The sequence below is a fragment of the Drosophila miranda genome, assembly GCF_003369915.1.
Source record: "Drosophila miranda strain MSH22 chromosome Y unlocalized genomic scaffold, D.miranda_PacBio2.1 Contig_Y1_pilon, whole genome shotgun sequence".
NCBI lineage: Eukaryota > Metazoa > Arthropoda > Insecta > Diptera > Drosophilidae > Drosophila > Drosophila miranda.
This window is the reverse complement of record NW_022881603.1, coordinates 52,545,281-52,566,832: the sequence shown is the minus strand read 5'-3', so window position 1 is coordinate 52,566,832 and position 21,552 is coordinate 52,545,281. Positions and strand designations below refer to the sequence as shown.

The 21,552-nt window shown below is 48.0% G+C and overlaps 2 protein-coding genes, 1 long non-coding RNA gene and 1 pseudogene across 3 annotated transcripts; all 4 read left to right on the top strand.

Moving 5' to 3' along the window:
* The first annotated feature begins 9,226 nt into the window (after positions 1-9,226).
* On the top strand, positions 9,227-10,175 carry LOC117190573. Its single transcript, XM_033395630.1, has 4 exons — positions 9,227-9,594; positions 9,661-9,881; positions 9,944-10,013; positions 10,151-10,175. Exons 1-4 carry the CDS (start codon positions 9,458-9,460, stop codon positions 10,158-10,160), a joined length of 438 nt encoding a protein of 145 aa, XP_033251521.1. The 5' UTR covers positions 9,227-9,457; the 3' UTR covers positions 10,161-10,175.
* Positions 10,176-12,169: 1,994 nt separating this feature from the next.
* Positions 12,170-12,720, top strand: LOC117191725 (rho GTPase-activating protein 19-like). The gene is made up of 2 exons (XM_033396511.1): positions 12,170-12,429; positions 12,540-12,720. Exons 1-2 carry the CDS (start codon positions 12,170-12,172, stop codon positions 12,718-12,720), a joined length of 441 nt encoding a protein of 146 aa, XP_033252402.1.
* A 47-nt stretch (positions 12,721-12,767) lies between these two features.
* Positions 12,768-13,230, top strand: LOC117190574. The gene is made up of 2 exons (XR_004473755.1): positions 12,768-12,900; positions 12,971-13,230. It is a non-coding gene; the product is annotated as an uncharacterized LOC117190574 (long non-coding RNA).
* A 1,562-nt stretch (positions 13,231-14,792) lies between these two features.
* Positions 14,793-16,630, top strand: LOC117190572 (annotated as a pseudogene).
* Positions 16,631-21,552: the final 4,922 nt, after the last annotated feature.

Here is a 21,552-nt window from a genome sequence, read left to right as displayed (position 1 = left end):
GGGAAACTGTAGAATCTGATTTACGACTCTCTCCAACTTCAAGTATTTCCCCCTCTGCCAGCGTGCCAGTTGTACGCCAGCGTCGACGCTTTGGTTATCTCATGCAGGGCAATTTGTCAAGCCAAATAACGGTCTGCGTGTCAGTTTCAGTTCCATTTTTTGCATCACGGAGAACAGAACAGAACACAACATGTCCAAGGGATCGGTCCTACCACAGTATATAGCCGGTTTATCGGACAGCTTTGGCGCCATGTGTATGGGCGCCTCAATCGGCTGGTCCGAAATTTGTAATTTCGAGTTCTTTAAGAGATTTACTAACTAATTTCAGCTGTAAATAAAGAAGCATTAGTGTACAGCTTATAATTCTTTAACATTGACATGGCGTTTTCGCACAAAATGTTCTTTGGACGTGTAGCATACAACGTATAGCGATACGCTATCAGAACGAGCTGATCTTATTGTAGCGACCAGAGGAGCACGCGCTGGTTCCGGCTTCTATTTGTCGTCGGCAAGGGGGGGTGAGGATTTACCACTGTGCTACCTGCTCGCATTGGATACCTATAATAATATTGATTTCGCGTGCTGTTTTCCTCCCTAAGACATGATCGATCGGACTGGACATACAGAAAAGAAATTACCAAGAGTGACAAGCTGTGCACACATAGAGGTTGCTCTGCAAAGAAAACAGAACATGCTGAAGTACGGGTTGCGCTGCTGAGTAGCTGTAGGTGCAGCAGCGTTTTGCCCACCCTACCTTGACCATCTGGGCCGCAAAGCCATATTAGTGGCCGATGATCCCTAAAACCCCCAGACTCACTTCATTTCCATAATCCACTCGGCATGGCGCCCTAAAATAATTTAGTTCACTATCGATTTCATTTTAAAACTTATTTATTGTTTCACACAGGGGCATTTCCCTACTCTATTGAAACTCCCAATTGACTCAAAAACTAATTTAGCGAACAACAGAATTCGATAATATTTCAGGTTGGAAATTAAACAAATACTAATAATAATTAAAATAGAAGAATTATAAATAAATAGAAAAATACAAAAAAAAAGAATTAATTATGTATATAATATAAAATAAACAGTATATGTATATAAGAGGTAGCCGCTAAACTGGCATACAAATTTAAAAGAGCATTTATGCCAACAACAAAAAACCCACGGTTACTGTTCTTGCTATCTCAATATTCTTTCACTTACGTGCCATCCATCTCCAAAAGCGCTTTTGTCGAAGACGATCCGCTTGCTGTAATTGCTGTAAATGTAATTTTATTGGGAGAGCACAACAACAAAAAGAGAAAAGAAGAGAAAGAACAAGGCGCGCAGATGCTTTCGGGGGACTGCTTTTTTTTTTCTTTGCTTTTGTGCATTGATATTGTATTTCTTTTCCCTTATGCCTTTCTTTTCTTTGGGCTCCACATAGGGCTAGCCCTTACGGTTTAAGGGAAAAGAAAAGCAAGACTGAATTAACGGCGCTGCACTGCCGAAAGGGGAGCAAGGTATTTGTATTCGTACTCACTAAGACTTTGCCTACTGGCTCATGGGTATAATTTTGATCTGGGTTTTTATTCCCTCTACTTTTTTTCACTAAGCCAGGTCGGCCGAGGGCAAGATATTTACGCAAAAAAAAAATTGGGGCAAAAAAAAATGTTCGATATTCCGCTTTAGTTTCGCAGCTTCCCGGCGCCGACGATGCTGCTGATGCACTGATTCGGATCCACAGCTGGAGCGGCGGACTCTTCTCTGCCTTGTGCTTCTCTGCGCCAGCGGCGAATTCGATCGGTTCTTGTGCTTTTTTTTCGGGAGCGCAGTCTCTTCTCTTACCTTTCTATGGCCAGCTGGTTGTGGCTGTGGCCGGCTCGGTCATCGATCCCAATTATCTTTTTCCGCTATTCTCCCTTGGAAATCTGCTTGGCACAAAGTGCCAATTCGCTATGTGGCGATTGGCACTCTTGTTATATTGCATAGTTTTTTGTTTTTCCGTTCTTTTACTTTTTTTTCTGTTGTTGTAGTAATACTTTTGTAGCTGGTTCAAGCGTCACTACAAATTCCCCCCTACCAAAATCACACTTTGGGGGAACAACAGCAAAAGTGGGATCCACGCTTGAACGGCTATTAAAAGAAAAGTTATTGTTTTAAATCCTTGGCGTGAAACTTCCCTATTAATTTACCCTGCAGATCTTCCACCTCATAGTAGCAATTTCCTAGCTTCTGTCGTATCCAACTTTTTATAAACGCTGGTGCTAGTTTAGCGCTAAAGCCCTTCGCGAAATTGCTTTGCTGGAAATTCCGTCGATATATCTCCTGGCCTACAGCAAATGACACCTGCCGACTGCGCAAATTGTATGTTCTTTCATTCCTAGCGTGTTGTGCGTGCATCGTATCCTTTGCCTTATGTCTGATGAGGTCAAACGAATCCTCTTTACCAAACTGTACAGTGCGATCTTCCAGCATCTGTAAATTTCTTAACAGCCTGTAGCTGGCTCCATCGACAATCATGTGCTGGCCAAAAGCGAGGCGATAAGGAGTCGTATTTATGGCTGAATGGACCGAGGAACGCAGCGCACAGCAAATGTTACTGAGCTGCTCATCCCAATTCTTTTGATCAGGGCGGACATATGATTTCATTGCAGCTATCACCGATCTGTTTACTCGTTCTGATGCGTTTGCCTGCGGAGCGTAAACAGCAGTATACCTGTGCACAATATGATAATATGAGGTCCTCGTGGTATCCAAAGCTTCCAACATAAATCGTCAGCTACTTTGTTTCCCGCCGCGTGCTCGGCGCGTCGGTATATATACCCATCTACGATTTTCAAATCTGGAGTCTTGGACGCGTTTTCGACGAGTTTGTCTCTTAGGGCTACATACTCAGGCGACCTAAATTCTTCTGACTGAAGGTGAACAGTGCTGGACAAAACTAATGCCGATAAGTCTTCGGTATTTGTGCGCGAAAGAGCATCTGGGACTACGTTTTGGCTACCCTTTCTATGCTGGATTTTAAACGGGAACCCCTGAAGTTTTCAGGACCATCTAGCTAACCGTGAACTGAGATCAGACTGGGTCATTAGCCATTTTAAAGATGCATGGTCTGTTATGATGATGAACTCCTGCCCTTCGATGTAAGCCCTAAACTTCTTAACCCCTAAAACTGCTGCCAAACACTCTTTTTCGGTCACTGTGTAATTCCGTTGGCATTTATTTAGCTTCCGTGACATGAAAGCCACAGGTACTTCATCCTTGTCCTCATTGGTCTGCATCAACACGGCCCCCACGCCTGAGTCACTTGCATCACAATGTATGCGAAATGGTATATTGAAATTCGGGCTATGCAAAACTGGGGCTGTGCTCATATGTTCCTTTAATAATTCGAACGACTTTTGTGCTTCTTCGCTCCAAACAAAGCTACGCTTTTGCTTTAGAGTATCTGTCAAAGGGGCGGCCAATGCAGCATAGTTCCGGATGAACTTATGATACCATCCATTTAAGCCAAGGAAACGTCGAACTTGCTTAATTGAACGAGGTACTGGAAAATCGGTAATAGCTGCTATTTTGTCTGGATCGGTATTAATCGTGCCATTACCAATTACGTGACCTAAATATTTGACCTCCTTTATACAAAAATACCTCTATTCAACATTTAGGGTTAAATTTGCTATTTTAAATTGAGTAGCTAGAATTCCTAATACCTCCAGATGCCGCTTAAATGTGTCCGACACGATCAAGAGGTCATCAAGGTAGATGAAAACTTCATTTCGGAGATTTGCGGGGATAACCTTATCCATGAGCCTTGACATGGTCTGAGGTGAGTTAGTTAGCCCAAATGGCATCACGGTGAACTGATAAAGTGGCCTCCCGGGAACAGTAAAAGCCGTTTTATCCCGCGATTTCCTGTCGAGCGGTATCTGCCAAAATGCGTCTTTTAGATCCAAGCTCGTAATGAACTCGGCCTTGGGCAATCTTGCCAAAATACCATCGATAAGCGGCATAGGCTATGCGTCCTTTACTGTAGAGTCGTTGAGTTTCCTACTATCAATGCATAGTCGAACTTTGCCAGGTTTGCGCACTAATACTACGGGTGAGGACCAACTACTATTTGATTCTTCGATTACCCCCAGCTTAAGCATTCGATCTAATTCATTGTACATCAGCTTCTCTATAGCAGGTGAAACTGGATAGTGACGCTGCTTAATTGGTTTTGCGTCAGCTATATCAATCGAATGCTATATCAAGGTGGTGCGTCCTAAACCTTTGATAGCAAAGGAGGGAAACTGAAGAATGGCAGCTGCTAGTGTTTTTTGTTGATGTACAGTTAATGACCTACTTAAGGGATCGCTCACTGACAAAACCGATAGTTGCTCACTTAAAAGAGAAACTGGAAGCAAGTTAAACGACTTCCAAAAATCTATACCCCAATTAAAGGTCTCCCGATAAAGATGGGACTAAGAAAAAGGTTATCTTCTTGGATTCGCCTCGATAGCTAACCTCTGTCGTCAGTCGACCAATAATATCCTGTGATTTTCCATCGGCCGTCTTCACCGTGGCCGATAACCGCTTATATTCCGTTTTCTCCATTACGTCTTTCGCCAGATGACCGCCAATACAGCACACGGACGCACCGGTGTTACCCAGTAGAGTGACTTGGGCATATGGGCGAAAGTCATGGAGTTTCCCTATTACTGTCTCTAATAGCATCTTGCGTTCAGCCCTAGTTTGATGGTTGAAGGCGATCCTACGCAATCGCGAACGAGTGCTACCTTTGCCGGGAGTGGAATAATTGATGGATTTCTGTAAGTCAGGGTGATATGACGCGGCCGGTAATAAGTTATGTAGAAATTTTGGAGTCTCATCTAATCTGTATTCGTCCCCCTCGAGACAAACTGTTTGCGTGCACTTTTCGGTTGTGCACGCGCTGCTAAGTTTTTTGTGGCATTCGAGCTGCAACGGCGGCAGTTTGGCTTGTACGTGTCAGCCAATCCACAACCAAAGCAGAAGACTCGCCGTTCTGCCAGACACTCCTGATAACGGTGGCCCTTCGCCCCGCAATTCCAACAGGAAGCTTCAATGGCAGCTACCTCTAACTCTTCAATATCAGAACTATCGGATTCGGAAATGTGGTCTGTTTGATGTCCCAACGCACTAATATTTCGATATTTGGGTTTCGGTATAGCCACTGAAGGTTTGTGGACTGTCCGCATAAAAATTTCGCGTGTTCGCACCAGATGTCTTAACTGAGCAATGGTGGAAGCTGGCTCATATAATATTTCCCGCTGAACCTCAGTAAGAAGATTAGCTCTTAGAGTCTCTAACAACGATTGCTCCGACATGGGCTGTGTGAGCCGATCTGCCAAAGAGGCGATCACACTGTAAAAATCATCGAACGACTCATTTACGAGCTGTTTACGATCTTCGATTTCCGTCAGGATTATGCGATCCGTGCGTGAATCTTTGAATTGACCCCTTAACGCTACACATAAGTCATGCCAGCGAATTTGAGACACACTTTTGTGGTATCTCCAATACCACTCACTAGCCTTACCCTCAAATAAATTGTTCGAGTTTCGGGCTACTAGTTCGAAGTTCCCATTCATCGTTTGGTGGGTTAAGGCTTCGATTCTATAAATGAAGTCATCTATAGACATCGAATCTTAGCCGTTGAATCTCAGCTTCCAATTTGCTATTATTTGACTTATACGATCCGGACGTACCTCACCCGGCAGTGGCGCCTGACTAAAGATTTGACCATAATCCCGTGTCTGATCCGAAGCTGCCTGCGAGTGTGAATTGGGCAATAAAGGCTGTATATTATGCTGCTCAACGTGTGTCCCTGATGACAACTGTTCTATACGGATTGGGGACCTCTCTCTAGAGGAAGCTGTCGAAGCTGCTTGTAAACCTGTACTAATAGCTTGGGAAAGTTTTTCTGTTAGTTGTGCCATTGCTGCACTCATGGCTAGAGTTTGCTTTGCCATTTCTGCTGAAATTGTGCCTGCCATCACCGTGTACTAAACATCACTTGCCGCTCTATTGCTCGTAGTCGGCGTGGAAGCATCCAAATTCTCCTGATCTGGTGGAGGGTCAGGCATGGTTGCAGTTTCGACTGGTTTGGTTTTCGATCTAGTAGTCAGTGAGTGAGAAATAGACGGTGCTCTTTGGTTCGAAGTTGTGGGACGTTCAATGTCTTTTAGGTTAATCAATTTTTCAGGGCTTCGTTTAACCGGCATTGCTCTTGAATCGCTTAATTAAATTAATTTTGTATAACGCTAAAAAAAATTGTATAAAGGAAGGAATTTGTATAAACTGTTTGGTTGCCATGCTATCTTTTCATATGGTTGTGACGGTCTTAATCAGCTGATCTAATGTGTGCTTGTCAATATAGTACAGATTAGAATAGAAAACGGAAAGAGTACACGATAAAATATTATTTTCCGCCAGTGGCGGCTACGCTGTAACTCACTAAGCTCCAGAAAACAATATTAGGAAGGAAGGGAGACATGTTACATAGGAGTGAATTTTCCTGAGAAGGTATCACGATTCCAAAGGCAACTGACAGGTATGATTGTCCTCCAGCAAGGTAAACGGGATGGCCGTAGGTCTTGACTCCACGTGTAACCAATAAGCAACGCCTACTATGCAGTATGAACAATCCACCCAAGGATTCTAATGACTTTATACTATTAAATTTTGGAGTTATAACCATTTAAAGTTATAACGCTTCCAGAAACTCTCCATAAAGCACATGAGTTAACTGTTTTGTGGAGTCCAGGTAGTAAAGCAATTTTAAGCTTTAGCTATCTCCATAGAGCTCTAACCATTAACAGAACAAGGAACAGAGAACCAATCGAACGAGTGTTAGGAACTATATTATCAGATGTAATTGATAAGAATGAAGACTATCGGTTGGGGTCAGCCAGGATGGCTGCTTCAGGCCCCACGTTGGGCGCCAAATAAGATTATAATATATCTATAAGTTAGAACTGTAGCATACAACGTATAGCGATACGCTATCATAACGAGCTGATCTTATTGTAGCGACCAGAGGAGCACGCGCTGGTTCCGGCTTCTATTTGTCGTCGGCAAGGGGGGGGGGGGGGTGAGGATTTACCACTGTGCTACCTGCTCGCATTGGATACCTATAATAATATTGATTTCGCGTGCTGTTTTCCTCCCTAACACATGATCGATCGGACTGGACATACAGAAAAGAAATTTCCAAGAGTGACAAGCTATGCACACATAGAGGTTGCTCTGCAAAGAAAACAGAACATGCTGAAGTACGGGTTGCGCTGCTGAGTAGCTGTAGGTGCAGCAGCGTTTTGCCCACCCTACCTTGACCATCTGGGCCGCAAAGCCATATTAGTGGCCGATGATCCCTAAAACCCCCAGACTCACTTCATTTCCATAATCCACTCGGCATGGCGCCCTAAAATAATTTAGTTCACTATCGATTTCATTTTAAAACTTATTTATTGTTTCACACAGGGGCATTTCCCTACTCTATTGAAACTCCCAATTGACTCAAAAACTAATTTAGCGAACAACAGAATTCGATAATATTTCAGGTTGGAAATTAAACAAATACTAATAATAATTAAAATAGAAAAATTATAAATAAATAGAAAAACACAAAAAAAAAAGAATTAATTATGTATATAATATAAAATAAACAGTATATGTATATAAGAGGTAGCCGCTAAACTGGCATACAAATTTAAAAGAGCATTTATGCCAACAACAAAAAACCCACGGTTACTGTTCTTGCTATCTCTTCCGGCATGTGGATCTGCCCAACTGTTTTACCTCTCCCCTTCCTTCTTTCCTATACCTCTCCTTCTCTCACGCTCATGTATGCATTTTATTTAGAGTAAAGCAATATTCTTTCACTTACGTGCCATCCATCTCCAAAAGCGCTTTTGTCGAAGACGATCCGCTTGCTGTAATTGCTGTAAATGTAATTTTATTGGGAGAGCACAACAACAAAAAGAGAAAAGAAGAGAAAGAACAAGGCGCGCAGAGGCTTTCGGGGACTGCTTTTTTTTTCTTTGCTTTTGTGCATTGATATTGTATTTCTTTTCCCTTATGCCTTTCTTTTCTTTGGGCTCCACATAGGGCTAGCCCTTACGGTTTAAGGGAAAAGAAAAGCAAGACTGAATTAACGGCGCTGCACTGACGAAAGGGGAGCATGGTATTTGTATTCGTACTCACTAAGACTTTGCCTACTGGCTCATGGGTATAATTTTGATCTGGGTTTTTATTCCCTCTACTTTTTTTTTCACTAAGCCAGGTCGGCCGAGGGCAAGATATTTACGCAAAAAAAAAATTGGGGCAAAAAAAAATGTTCGATATTCCGCTTTAGTTTCGCAGCTTCCCGGCGCCGAAGATGCTGCTGATGCACTGAGTCGGATCCACAGCTGGAGCGGCGGACTCTTCTCTGCCTTGTGCTTCTCTGCGCCAGCGGCGAATTCGATCGGTTCTTGTGCTTTTTTTTCGGGAGCGCAGTCTCTTCTCTTCCCTTTCTATGGCCAGCTGGTTGTGGCTGTGGCCGGCTCGGTCATCGATCCCAATTATCTTTTTCCGCTATTCTCCCTTGGAAATCTGCTTGGAACAAAGTGCCAATTCGCTATGTGGCGATTGGCACTCTTGTTATATTAACTTGCATATGGCCGTCCGAAACAAAAAAAAAGAGACCACTTTCGGATGCCTTGCCTCCGGCGTAGGGTCAGAATGGAACGCCCCTTAATGGGGTGGCAAATTTCTTTTCGATTTCTTTATGGTATAATTTGAAAGCAACACGATTCCTCTTTTTTTCTTTTTTTTTCTTTGCTTTGGCACTGGCGCGAGCTTTAGTTTTGTTTTTCCGCTCTTTCCACCAAAAACACTACCTTCTGAAGTGCGGCCCAAAATCGAAAAAAGCGACCGTAGCTGGACTTGCATCCACGAACCCTCCTAACAGCGAAAGTGCCAACCACCATTTCCCTCGAGTTAACATAACCGCTGCCTGCTCTCTCCCGAGTCCGACCGTCTGCCCAAAAAGTACCCGCCGATCACGAGCAATAGGGGCGCTAAACGCAATTACGATATTCCCTGGATTTAAAATTTTTGATTAGTTTTTTGTTTTTCCGTTCTTTTACTTTTTTTTCTGTTGTTGTAGTAATACTTTTGTAGCTGGTTCAAGCGTCACTACAGTTCTGCCAGTTCAATAATTCAATTTTTGCAGCGCGTCTCGCCCAATTTTCCGCAATTAAATTCCACCAGCAAAGCTATCAACAAATATGCTGTCAGGCCACAAACCTTCTATATTGTACTTTTAGAAAAGTAATATTTGTTAAAGTGAGCGTGTGAGTGCTGGGATTCGAATCTACGGAAGTCCTTTTCGTTTGTGCTGTGCTGTTGTTGTTTTGTTTCTTTGGCTACTGCTGTCGCCCTGTATACGCCCTTGCGTATAACAATGGACATGGAATACGCCAACATCAATGAATTTAATGACCGCGACCTAGCGACACGCATGCGCAACAGCAATTATGAAAAATACAAGTCTCTGGTGCGCATGCACCTCTCCTTCGAGCTGGAACTAAACACCGACGAGTAAGTTGCCACGAGCGACGCTGCCATCCCATCGAAATATAGTGCTTACCGATTTATGGGTTGCAGGTTCGACATGCCGTGCCATGAAATCGTCTACGAAGATAAGGGCAAGATAAAGAAGTGGAATCGCCTCTCCAAGAAGAATCGCGGACCTGCCACAGGCTGCACGGCTGGGGCAGGCAGTAAGTCGGCGGGCAACAGTCCCACTGAAACGCTGCAGCAACAAATTGATGCAGGCTTTCTGATGCACCTGGAGGAGCTCAAAGAGTTTCTTATGCTGGAGAAGAGTAAGTGACAGGGAGAGTCCGGAAAATTGAATTATTCTAACTGCGGAAATGCTATTCTGCAGATCTCACCCAGGAGGGACTATTTCGCAAGACAGGAGCCGTTTGTAACATTTCCACGATATATTTCTATCCGTGAGTAGGGGATGGATTGGTGGGGATGTCGTGGTCACGGCCGGGGGGGATTCTTTGGTTCCGTGCTCATTCGGTAACTTGGGGGGGTTCGTTTGACCGCGTCTCGACTCCTACTACATAAACTTTAAATTTTTTAGAATCCCGTGACTCTACCGGGAGCGAACTCCGAAAACAACACTATGACATGTTGCTTCAATCCAAAACTAGCAAACCAAGTTTCACTTCCAACAATAACACAAGTATTGAACTACAATCAGCAGGCAACTCAAGAAAAAAAATTAGTGGAATGAAAAAAAATTAGGAGGCTTAATCCCTAAGGAGGAAAACAATTTATAGATATAGGTATATATAAACGGTGGAGTATAAATAGAAAAGATAGGAATATAATATAGGATATTCGAAATAAGTAAATTAGGTATGTATAAAGGAAAAAAAATAAAAATCAAAAAAATTTTCAAAAGCAGCGGGGGTCATACCAGCGATCAGCAATGGTGAGCCAAAACGAAATTTAATTAAACATTATAAATTTATGGATTTTTTTTTTCCTGGGTTGAGGAGATTTTTTTTTTCTATGTTGGTTAGTGTGGCTTGGCTACGTTTCCATGCATTAAAAGAATGCAGGGAATGCGAGCAAGGCAAGCTTAGCAGAATTGGCCCCGAAGAGACCGAAAAGCTTCGAGCGTGTGGAACGCAAGCGTTGCGCTCTCTTATCAGCAGCGGCTGGCCGCTGCGCATGCGTTTTAGATTTTGACGAAGACAGGCGCAAAGGAGAAAATTGAAATTGGGTCACTTACGGCTTTAATACAGTGGTCCCTCGCTGAAAGGCGCCTTTCGTTGTGGAGCTGTGGAAACCATGTTAATGTGTGCCCAGGTCGGAGGGGGATTGGTAAATAGGGAAGGTATGAAAAAGATTTTTTTTTTGTTTTTTTTTTTTTTTTTTTTGTAGTCTGTTTTTTTATGATTAAGTTTTTCGGTCTCCAACCCGCAAAAATAAATTCCGTTTTGAGAACTTTCACATTCCCGCCTATAGAGGTAGGACTGTGACGCAGAGTTAAGGAAAGTTACATAGTCATATAAGTGCTCAGAAGGAAACAAAAAAATTACAATTAAAACTACACTATGCTACGAAATCTGGGTCCGGATCCGTGGCGGCGTCTTCTGGGCCGTCGCAGACAGCGAGTTAGCGGCGCATAGGGGGGGTGATCTCTATGCCCTCTATGCCCTCTATGCGCGTACGTTAGATATGGCGCAAGGGTTATGGCCGGTGGAGGTTATGTCGCCGGGCAGGTGGATGCTTCAACGACTCCAAAAGGAAAAAAAATCCCGGCCCCACACCAAGGTCGACTCCGAAGAGTACTCCCGTCAAGGGTGGGAGTTTGGTGTGGGTGGGGCAGAACTTTGGGAGAGCCGGGTGGCTACCGCTCGGGGCCAGGGCCCTATGGGCGAAACAGAACCAAAACCACGAGGGCTAAGAAAAAAATCTAAATTTTCCCTACAGGGCACTTTAACATACCGGTTTTTCGGACTTTTCCACGGAGACACGAGCGTTGGGTTCTCCTGGCAGAGCTGCGGGACGCACGGGTTTGCAACAAGAACAACACTTGCTGGCGAGGCGAGGCAAATATGCACTTTTCGCCAGGGTAGTTTCTTGCCAGTTTTCTCGGCGCACGGTTATTAATTTTCGCCCGATTTTTGCGGCGCGCCCACCGTGTGGGATTTTCCCCGTTCCGTTTGATTTCTTTTCGGGTTGTCTTTGTGGCACTTATTTGGGTTACTTTTCTTTTCTTTTGGGCTTACACGTGGTCGATTTAGTTATATATTTGCTACCGACGCGGAGATAGCCACCGGCTGCACAGATTCAAATTTTCGAAAGAGAACGTTCTGGTGCTTTTGCACTGCTTAAATAAGAGCTTACCGATCTTAAAGCTCGGCTTCGAAAGCTCCGTTGCGATGCGCTGCACAGCACTTACGGCAGCTCAGCTCAGCTGTTCCCTACCTCGAGCTTGCTTGCACCATCCCCAACTATACTATGCCCTGCAGCGATAGTTGGCCCAAGGTTATTGCATGCGATATCCGAGCACCATAGCGATAACCTATTTTGAATCGGTATTGTCCAACCGCAACCGTTACACGTTTCCAGGCAGAACGAGCTACGAATGCACATTCAGCACGACCAGCCCTTGGATTTGGAACTGACAGGATTCTCGGCTCACGACTGTGCCACTGTTTTTAAGAGCTTTCTGGCCGAGCTGCCAGAGCCTTTGCTTACAGACGCCCACTATCCAGCACATCTTCAGATAGCGCCGCTTAGCCAGGCATTAATAGGGGGTCAGGTGGCGGCTACCGCAGAGCGCCAACAACATCTTCTCAACTCGGTGCAGCTGCTCCTTCTCCTGCTCCCCGAAGAGCATCGCGAGTTACTGCAGCACATTATTAAAATGCTCCATTTGGTGGCAGCGCGTGAGGAGACAAGATGTCCGCGGAGAATTTGGCCATCTTGTTTACACCGCACCTGATTTGCCCCAGGCAAATGCCGCCCGAGGCGCTTCACTATACGGCGAAGAAGATGTCCAGCATTGTGTCATACATGATTCAGCAGGGTCTGGAAATCTTCGAAGTTCCCGGAAAGCTAGCCACCGATATTCGGGCGTACTTTCTTGAGCGCAAACGCAAAAATACCATGTCACCGGAGCAAACCCTTGAATAATCCATCTCGGACGACTCGACACGGTGTACACTTTTGTAGATCGTGCCGCCACGGCAGCGGCAAGCAACAGCAATTACACGGACACTGCACTGGCGCAGCTGTACGCGCACATTCAGAGCCTTCCGGAGTCCTCCAAGAAGCGTCGCCTCATCAAGCAGTTTAACAAGCAAAACGGACAAGGTAGCACATTGTCTCCACTCCGTTGCGTTCCTTTGGGACACAGATCATTGATTCCACTCGCTCCTTTCAGGCACACCGCTGCAGGTCATCGCGAGGAGCTCCAGCGTGCCATAAGGGAGCATCACGAGAAGCATGATGCCAAAATGATGCGCGCCATGTAGGAGGCAGAGCGTAAGAAGTAGAAATCCATATGGATCCCTGCACCCAGCCGTTTCGTTATATAACACCATTTCGATCATCCTGCAGCTATGCCATAAATGCGGCTAAACTGAAACTGTAAACACTTTTGTATGCGACGTAATAAAGACTTGAATGTACCCAAAGCACTAATCCATTCTGAGGATATGATGAGTGGAAATTATCTGTAAATTATCGTCGAACCATAGCTTGTGTGTATGTGCAGTGCCATACTTGAAACAAAATATAATGTTATCTAGGGAAAAACACCTCTATTGCATTAACACAAAACAAGGAACCGGGTGCAAAGCGGATTCTCCCCAGTGGAACACTTGAAATGTTCAACCCATATCAAACGATAGACGATTATCAGCAGGCCAGCCGCTCCACTTCGCTGCCACCTGGTTGAATGTGTCCACTGCCCGTTCGATGCTCCTCCACACGCGTATACAAATTCAAATCCAAACGATCAACATCAATGAAGACGCCACTTTCCTGATAACTTGACCGCCATGTGACCGTTGGAATAGGAATTTTGTCACAGTTTAGAAACCTACCTACATGTGTTTTCGGCGTGATGAGTACGATGATGTGTGTTAAGAGCCAGATTAGATGCTCTCCAGGCGATTTACGCCCATTCAATTATTTTGGTAGGTAATGCTATTATCTACTTTCACACGATGCAATAAATAGAAAAATGACCCGGAAATGAAGCCTTACGCCGAAAATGAAATACTCTTGTAAGTGGAATTCCAGATAGATATATTGGATTTCTAGAATTGGAAGTATCCTGCATGCATGTGCTCCTAAAGTCAGATGACCAATAAATCTGTATCTTTCAAAATGGATGCTGGGCTCCCCACGCAACATACCCAACCATCTATATTTGGTACTTATGTATGAGCGTATAGTAATATTAAAGCACGATCCAGTACAAATTATAGTTCTGGCTGATGTTTCCTATAGCAGATATATAATTTTGCGGTGATCCGATACTGATTCAATCTGTGTGTAATAAATACCATTTTCGTAGCGTAGCAAGATGAAATATAAAGTGCCTAAGTTCCGCGCAAAAGTATAATCAGTAGCTCCAGATAGCCGACTGGCAGCGAACGGATTGTTATAGAGGCACTTGATTGTTCTTATAACAATAGGCGGGGTGTGTGTATTGGGGGTGGGTGGAGGTGGCGGTGGCATATCAGCAGTCATTTAATTAGCTGTTTCAGATTCCGATTGCTTTTTGGGGACTTTTGCTTACGTTAAAGCGCGCTTTCCACACCTCTGCCTCCGCCGCCGTTCTAAAGGGAAACTGTAGAATCTGATTTACGACTCTCTCCAACTTCAAGTATTTCCCCCTCTGCCAGCGTGCCAGTTGTACGCCAGCGTCGACGCTTGGGTTATCTCATGCAGGGCAATTTGTCAAGCCAAATAACGGTCTGCGTGTCAGTTTCAGTTCCATTTTTTGCATCACGGAGAACAGAACAGAACACAACATGTCCAAGGGTCCTACCACAGTATATAGCCGGTTTATCGGCCAGCTTTGGCGCCATGTGTATGGGCGCCTCAACCGGCTGGTCCGAAATTTGTAATTTCGAGTTCTTTAAGAGATTTACTAACTAATTTCAGCTGTAAATAAAGAAGCATTAGTGTACAGCTTATAATTCTTTAACATTGACTTGGCGTTTTCGCACAAAATGTTCTTTGGACGCCAGTGACAGCTCTGCCAGTTCAATATTTCAATTTTTGCAGCGCGTCTCGCCCAATTTTCCGCAATTAAATTCCACCAGCAAAGCTATCAACAAATATGCTGTCAGGCCACAAACCTTCTATATTGTACTTTTAGAAAAGTAATATTTGTTAAAGTTAGCTTGCTGTGCTGTTGTTGTTTTGTTGCTTTGGCTACTGCTGTCGCCCTGTATACGCCCTTGCGTATAACAATGGACATGGAATACGCCAACATCAATGAATTTAATGACCGCGACCTAGCGACACGCATGCGCAACAGCAATTATGAAAAATACAAGTCTCTGGTGCGCATACACCTCTCCTTCGAGCTGGAACTAAACACCGACGAGTAAGTTGCCACGAGCGACGCTGCCATCCCATCGAAATATAGTGCTTACCGACTTATGGGTTGCAGGTTCGACATGCCGTGCATTAAATCGTCTACGAAGATAAGGGCAAGATAAAGAAGTGTAATCGCCTCTCCAAGAAGAATCGCGGACCTGCCACAGGCTGCACGGCTGGGGCAGGCAGTAAGTCGGCGGGCAACAGTCCCACTGAAACGCTGCAGCAACAAATTGATGCAGGCTTTCTGATGCACCTGGAGGAGCTCAAAGAGTTTCTTATGCTGGAGAAGAGTAAGTGACAGGGAGAGTCCGGAAAATTGAATTATTCTAAATGCGGAAATGCTATTCTGCAGATCTCACCCAGGAGGGACTATTTCGCAAGACAGGAGCCGTTTCCAGGCAGAACGAGATACGAATGCACATACAGCACGACCAGCCCTTGGATTTGGAACTGACAGGATTCTCGGCTCACGACTGTGCCACTGTTTTTAAGAGCTTTCTGGCCGAGCTGCCAGAGCCTTTGCTTACAGACGCCCACTATCCAGCACATCTTCAGATAGCGCCGCTTAGCCAGGCATTAATGGGGGGTCAGGTGGCGGCTACCGCAGAGCGCCAACAACATCTCAACTCGGTGCAGCTGCTCCTTCTCCTGCTCCCCGAAGAGCATCGCGAGTTACTGCAGCACATTATTAAAATGCTCCATTCGGTGGCAGCGCGTGAGGAGAGCAACAAGATGTCCGCGGAGAATTTGGCCATCTTGTTTACACCGCACCTGATTTGCCCCAGGCAAATGCCGCCTGAGGCGCTCCACTATACGGCGAAGAAGATGTCCAGCATTGTGTCCTACATGATTCAGCAGGGTCTGGAAATCTTCGAAGTTCCCGGAAAGCAAGCCACCGATATTCGGGCGTACTTTCTTGAGCGCAAACGCAAAAAAACCATGTCACCGGAGCAAACCCTTGAAGAATCCATCTCGGACGACTCGACGGTCAACACGGTGTACACTTTTGTAGATCGTGCCGCCACGGCAGCGGCAAACAACAGAAATTACACGGACACTGCACTGGCGCAGCTGTACGCGCACATTCAGAGCCTTCCGGAGTCCTCCAAGAAGCGTCGCCTCATCAAGCAGTTTAACAAGCAAAACGGACAAGGTAGCACATTGTCTCCACTCCGTTGCGTTCCTTTGGGACACAGCTCATTGATTCCACTCGCTCCTTTCAGGCACACCGCTGCAGGTCATCGCGAGGAGCTCCAGCGTGCCATAAGGGAGCATCACGAGAAGCATGATGCCAAAATGATGCGCGCCATGGAGGAGGCAGAGCGTAAGAAGTAGAAATCCATATGGATCACTGCACCCAGCCGTTTCGTTATATAACACCATTTCGATCATCCTGCAGCTATGCCATAAATGCGGCTAAACTGAAACTGTAAACACTTTTGTATGCGACGTAATAAAGACTTGAATGTACCCAAAGCACTAATTCATTCTGAGGATATGATGAGTGGAAATTATCTGTAAATTATCGTCGAACCATGGCTTGTGTGTATGTGCAGTGCCATACTTGAAACAAAATAGAATGTTATCTAGGGAAAAACACCTCTATTGCATTAACACAAAACAAGGAACCGGGTGCAAAGCGGATTCTCCCCAGTGGAACACTTGAAATGTTCAACCCATATCAAACGATAGACGATTATCAGCAGGCCAGCCGCTCCACTTCGCTGCCACCTGGTTGAATGTGTCCACTGCCCGTTCGATGCTCCTCCACACGCGTATACAAATTCAAATCCAAACGATCAACATCAATGAGGACGCCACTTTCGTGATAACTTGACCGCCATGTGACCGTTGGAATAGGAATTTTGTCACAGTTTAGAAACCTACCTACATGTGTTGTAACGGACCTGCTTCTTGGTTCGCTTGAGTTTGCTGGGCTCGCTCAGCGGTCGGCCGATTCGTCGCAACGTATTTTTATTGTTGCCCCCAACGACAAATGATAAGACCTTCCTTCTCTTTAATCGAATTTCTCTTTATTCGTACTTATATTAGGACTTAGGGCTAGATGCTACAATTCAGCTTATCTATGGATCTCCACCACGCGTGGGCTCTCGTCGGGTGTGGAAGCGTTGAGGCTATTGATTGGGGCAGTTTGACCTCCGCTATTGCTTTGGCCCGCCACGCAAATCCGCCATCTACGTCTCGCACTCCCCTCTTAGCTTCCGCCGGCAACTGTGGATCACCTCTTAACTTAGACTCACTCTGGGGGCAGGCGGGGCCTGTCTTCCTGTTGCTATTCACTTCACTGCACTTCTTCGAACCGTACCGGGTATTACTCTTACGTTTCGGCGGGGTTTCAACGTGCGCGCGCGATCACTTCTCCACGGAAAAAGAACCCCGCTTCGTTGCCGCAGCCTCCGTTTATAGCCCCTTGACAGGCCCCGGCTCGGCGTTGGTAGTTTTCCATCGCCGTCTCCTGGTTTCCACGGCCTTCGTAACGGGGCCTGGCCGGTGGCGTGATCCCATGCCCATATTTGGTCATGCGTCGGATCGCTGCCGGCCCGATCCCGCCGTCTCCTCTGCCTCTCGCGTTTCTCTCGCTCCGAGAGCGGGACACTTCTCCTCTCGGGGCCCTTGTCCTCTTCGCCGCACCCGGATATCCGTGGGTATCTGGGCTGACCTTCGCCTTATCCAGCCGGCCATCAGCCTTTATCCGACCGTCCCACCGCCTTTATCCGGCTATGCCTTGGTCGAATTCGGCCTGTGGGAACCGCGGTTCCTCACACCCCCCTCTTTCTTCCCGCAGCGGAATACTCCCGTTTTCCGCGACCTTGCGACGGAGTGTGCTTTCCCCATTCAAACGGTCCCATTTTACGCGCGCTCCTTACTGCATCTGGGATCACGGGCGCCCTCTGGCGCCTTTGCTCGGGCGGCGCTGCCAGCCCTTGCAATTTTCTGGCTGGGGCCGACTCCCCGCCTATCGATAAGGTGTAGGGTCGTTTAGGCGATCCACTCGATATCTCTCCCCAGTAAGTATTCCACTTTTCTCTTTTTCGTCTTCTCTTTATTCATTTTCTTCCCGCGTGTTTCGCCCTTGTTTTTTTTTCTTTTTTTTTCCCTTTTGCTCTTTTTTTCCTTTCCCCTTTTTTTTCCCCTTACTTTTGTTCACGGAACACCTCCGTGCGTGTGGCCGACATCGCAATGCGGTACCGGGTACCCCGCTCGCTCACCAGCTTCTTCACCCACGAGGCGAATCTGGGTCTGCGCGCGGACCACCGCCGCCGGCCACTCCTCCCGCGGGATCGCCGTCCAGTGGACCGTGGCTGCCGGTGCCGAGCTCTGCCGTTGCAGGGCCGGTCGCTTCGGTCCTGCACAGGGCTCCGGGCAGGAGGCCTGCCGCTTCAGAGCCGGGCGCTCGGCCGCCGTCGACCTCTCCGGTGCGGGCCACACCTACGGTCCGCGCTCCCACGCCTCGAGTTCCACCTCCGTCGGTGCTGTCGCAGCCGTCGCTGCTGCCTCGGCCGTTGCTGTCTGAGCCGCCGTCGCCGTTTCCGCGGCCCGCGTCTCTGCCTCTGCCGCTGCCTCGGCCGTCGCTGTCGGGGCTGCGTCGTCGTTTCCGCGGTCTGCGTCCCGGCTGCCGTCGTCGCCGCCTCTGCCGTTCGCGTCGCCGCCTCCGCTGTCGCCGTGTCTGCCGCTGCTTCGGCCGTCGCCGTCTGGACCGCCGTCGCCGTCTGGGCCGCCGTCGCCATTTCCGCGGCCTGCGTCTCTGCTGTCACCTTCGCCGCTTCTGCAGTCCGCGTCGCTGCCTCCGCCGTCGCCATTGCTGCCGCTGAGGTCGTGGGGGCGGGTCCGGGGTCCCTCCTCCGCGAGTCCCTGTTGTTGCTGCCGCGTGGACTCTCCTCCCACACCCGGGAGCCGGCCTCTGGCTGGGCTTCGCTCGGGCGGGCCCCGAGGCCCACGTGATGTGCAGGGTTTGGTGGTGCCACACCATCCCCTGGCGCACGGCGGTCCGCACCTCCTGCGATACATACGGTCCCATTACGGCCGCCTCCGGTCCCCTCCACTGTGGTTGCTGCTGCCCCTGCTCCTGCCCCTGCTGCTGGTGATGCGGCTGCTGGTGCTGCTGGTGCTGCTCCTCCTCGGCCTGCGGCTGCCGCCTCTCGGGGCCCTCGTCATCCTCGGCCGGTGGCGTAGGTTGCCACAGCTCGCCCTCCTCCTCCTCGGCCTGCTGCAGCCGCCTCTGCCACTCGGCCTCGGGGTTCGTAGCCTGCTTGCCCGTGGCCTGGGGCGGCGTTCCCTCGGTCTCCGCCTCGTCGATCCGGGGCTGCATCGGCGGCAGCACCACCCGGAATGGTAAGGGTGGCGGCGCCTCGTCGCTCTCTTGGCCGTGCTCCTCCGTACTGGCGGCTCTTTCCGCCTGTCGCCGCCGCGCCTCCATCCGCTCGTGCCTCCGCCGCCTGATCGCCCGTGCCCTCTCCAGCACTTGGTGCATCCGGCGCTTCTCCTCCGGCGTCGCCTCCTGAAACCTCCGCCTCACCGCCTCGATTTTGTCGCGCAGGGTCAGCGGCCTTCCATTCCTCGTCTCCGGCTCCGCCCCTTGCTGCCGTCTCCATCTGGCCTTCTCCTGAGCGGTTGGCGCGCTCGGGCCGTCGGTGCATATGACCTCGTCGTCGCCCTCCTCGGCGCCCTCATCCGATGACACCGTCGGCGACACCGAGTCGTGCCCCGATGGCGCCGGTGACACCAACGGCGAGGCCAGCAGTTGAAGGAACTGGGAGCAATCGCACCAATCCTCCTCGTCGCTACGCGAGAGCAGAGACGCCCGTCGCTGACGAGAAGTACCGGCGCGATAGCCCCCTTCTCCCACGATCGCCTGTTGCTCCTCCAGGAAGGCCCTAATATCCTCCATCTTCTTCCTGCCATCCTCGTGGTTGAGCCCGCGTTTCATCTCCATTTTTTTATTCTTGCTACTTTTCTTGCGTTCTTTCTGGTGATAATTACCTTCAAGTGTTCGTTGTGCCGTTTTCCACCCGCCTATATACACGCGTTGCATTGCCAATCGTTCCCTCTACCGGTGCCGGTGCTCCGTTTTTCGGTCTCTCCCGCCTGGTTCTAACGGTTGTTGCGTTTGTACTCATGGCCCTCAGCCTCGTCTCTCTGCCGGCCGCGCTCTCTAACGGCATCTTTCCCCTGGTTGTGTGAGTGCCATCGCGCTCTCCGCTCTCTATCCGATTTCGCCTTATCCCTTTTTTTTGGATACTGTTGTGTTCTCGCCGCGTTTCTCTGTTGGCTCATGGATAACACTTTTCCATCTTTGATGGACCCACCCCCTTCCCGTTCATGATTATTTTGCTTTTTATTCCCCTATTTTATTTTTGCTTATTCACAATTTTTATTTAGCCCTTTATTCTTGTTTATTTTAATTGCTATTTAATGGATTGATGGATTGCTAATTATTTACTTTTAATCGTTATAAAAATTGCTATTTATTCTTACATGCCACCGCCGACCTGTCTTCTTCATCCCGTGCTGCTCGGACCCTCCTTGGCCTGGGTGAGTTCTCCCGACCCGGATGACTTTTACTCAATCCTTTCTCCCTTTCCAGCTCGCCCTCTGCCCTCAATGCGGGCCGCTTGCCGCGATTCCGCTCGTGAACAATGGGTCCTCCGACCCTCCGCCCGGGCTGGAATCTTGGGCTCACATCCCAGGGCAACTCCTATGCGCCACCGGCCGGACTCTTTTGACAGGTGTCTCCATCACACAGTGGCTCGGACCCGAGGATCATCCGACTCCTCGCCCGGTAGTCCACGCATGAGCGGCACCCGTCGTTCCGGCCCGACGCTCGTAGTTGCCCGTGAGTCCGCGTTGAGGCGTGAGCCTGGCCCTGGGTTTTTCCTGGTCATCCGCTGTCTGAGATTACACTCCCCGACCTTGGATTCGCCTCCCAGCTTTGGGTGATGCGTTTCCTGTTCAGGTTTGCTGAGCTTTTCCTCTTCTCGTTTTATTTTCCTTTCTTTTTACTAATTTTCGCTTTTTTTTCAGATTTCTCCAACCACAGTCTTCCTGTTCGCCTTTTTTTTTTAATCTAAGTGCACAAGTCCATCACCCTGCGTGCTGACGAGTCTCGTGCGTGTCCTGCGCGGCACCCTTCCCCAGTGTCCTGCGTGGCACTCTACCGTTCCTGGTCCTGCGTGACCCTTTAGGGCGACCTATTACAGCCATTCTCCTTCACCCCTGTGTCTCTCGCTCCTCGGGTTGGGGTTTCAGATCTCGTATGTGTGCCGTTCTCTTCCTGTCGCCCTCCTTTCTTAGGTTGCAGATAACCGGGGATATAAAGTCCTCTATCTGGTATGGCCCATCGTACCTTGGTGCCAGCTTCGCGGCGAATACCTCCGCTGCATTGGA

What these genes read in the sequence shown, in the direction of transcription:
- LOC117190573 (XM_033395630.1), top strand. Translation starts at nt 9,458, where the DNA reads ATGGACATGGAATACGCCAACATCAATGAATTTAATGACCGCGACCTA. An exon ending in CTGGAACTAAACACCGACGA is followed by an intron (nt 9,595 to 9,660) that starts GTAAGTTGCCAC and finishes TATGGGTTGCAG; the next exon opens with GTTCGACATGCCGTGCCATG. An exon ending in GTTTCTTATGCTGGAGAAGA is followed by an intron (nt 9,882 to 9,943) that starts GTAAGTGACAGG and finishes GCTATTCTGCAG; the next exon opens with ATCTCACCCAGGAGGGACTA.
- LOC117191725 (XM_033396511.1), top strand. Translation starts at nt 12,170, where the DNA reads ATGCACATTCAGCACGACCAGCCCTTGGATTTGGAACTGACAGGATTC. An exon ending in CTCCCCGAAGAGCATCGCGA is followed by an intron (nt 12,430 to 12,539) that starts GTTACTGCAGCA and finishes GATTTGCCCCAG; the next exon opens with GCAAATGCCGCCCGAGGCGC.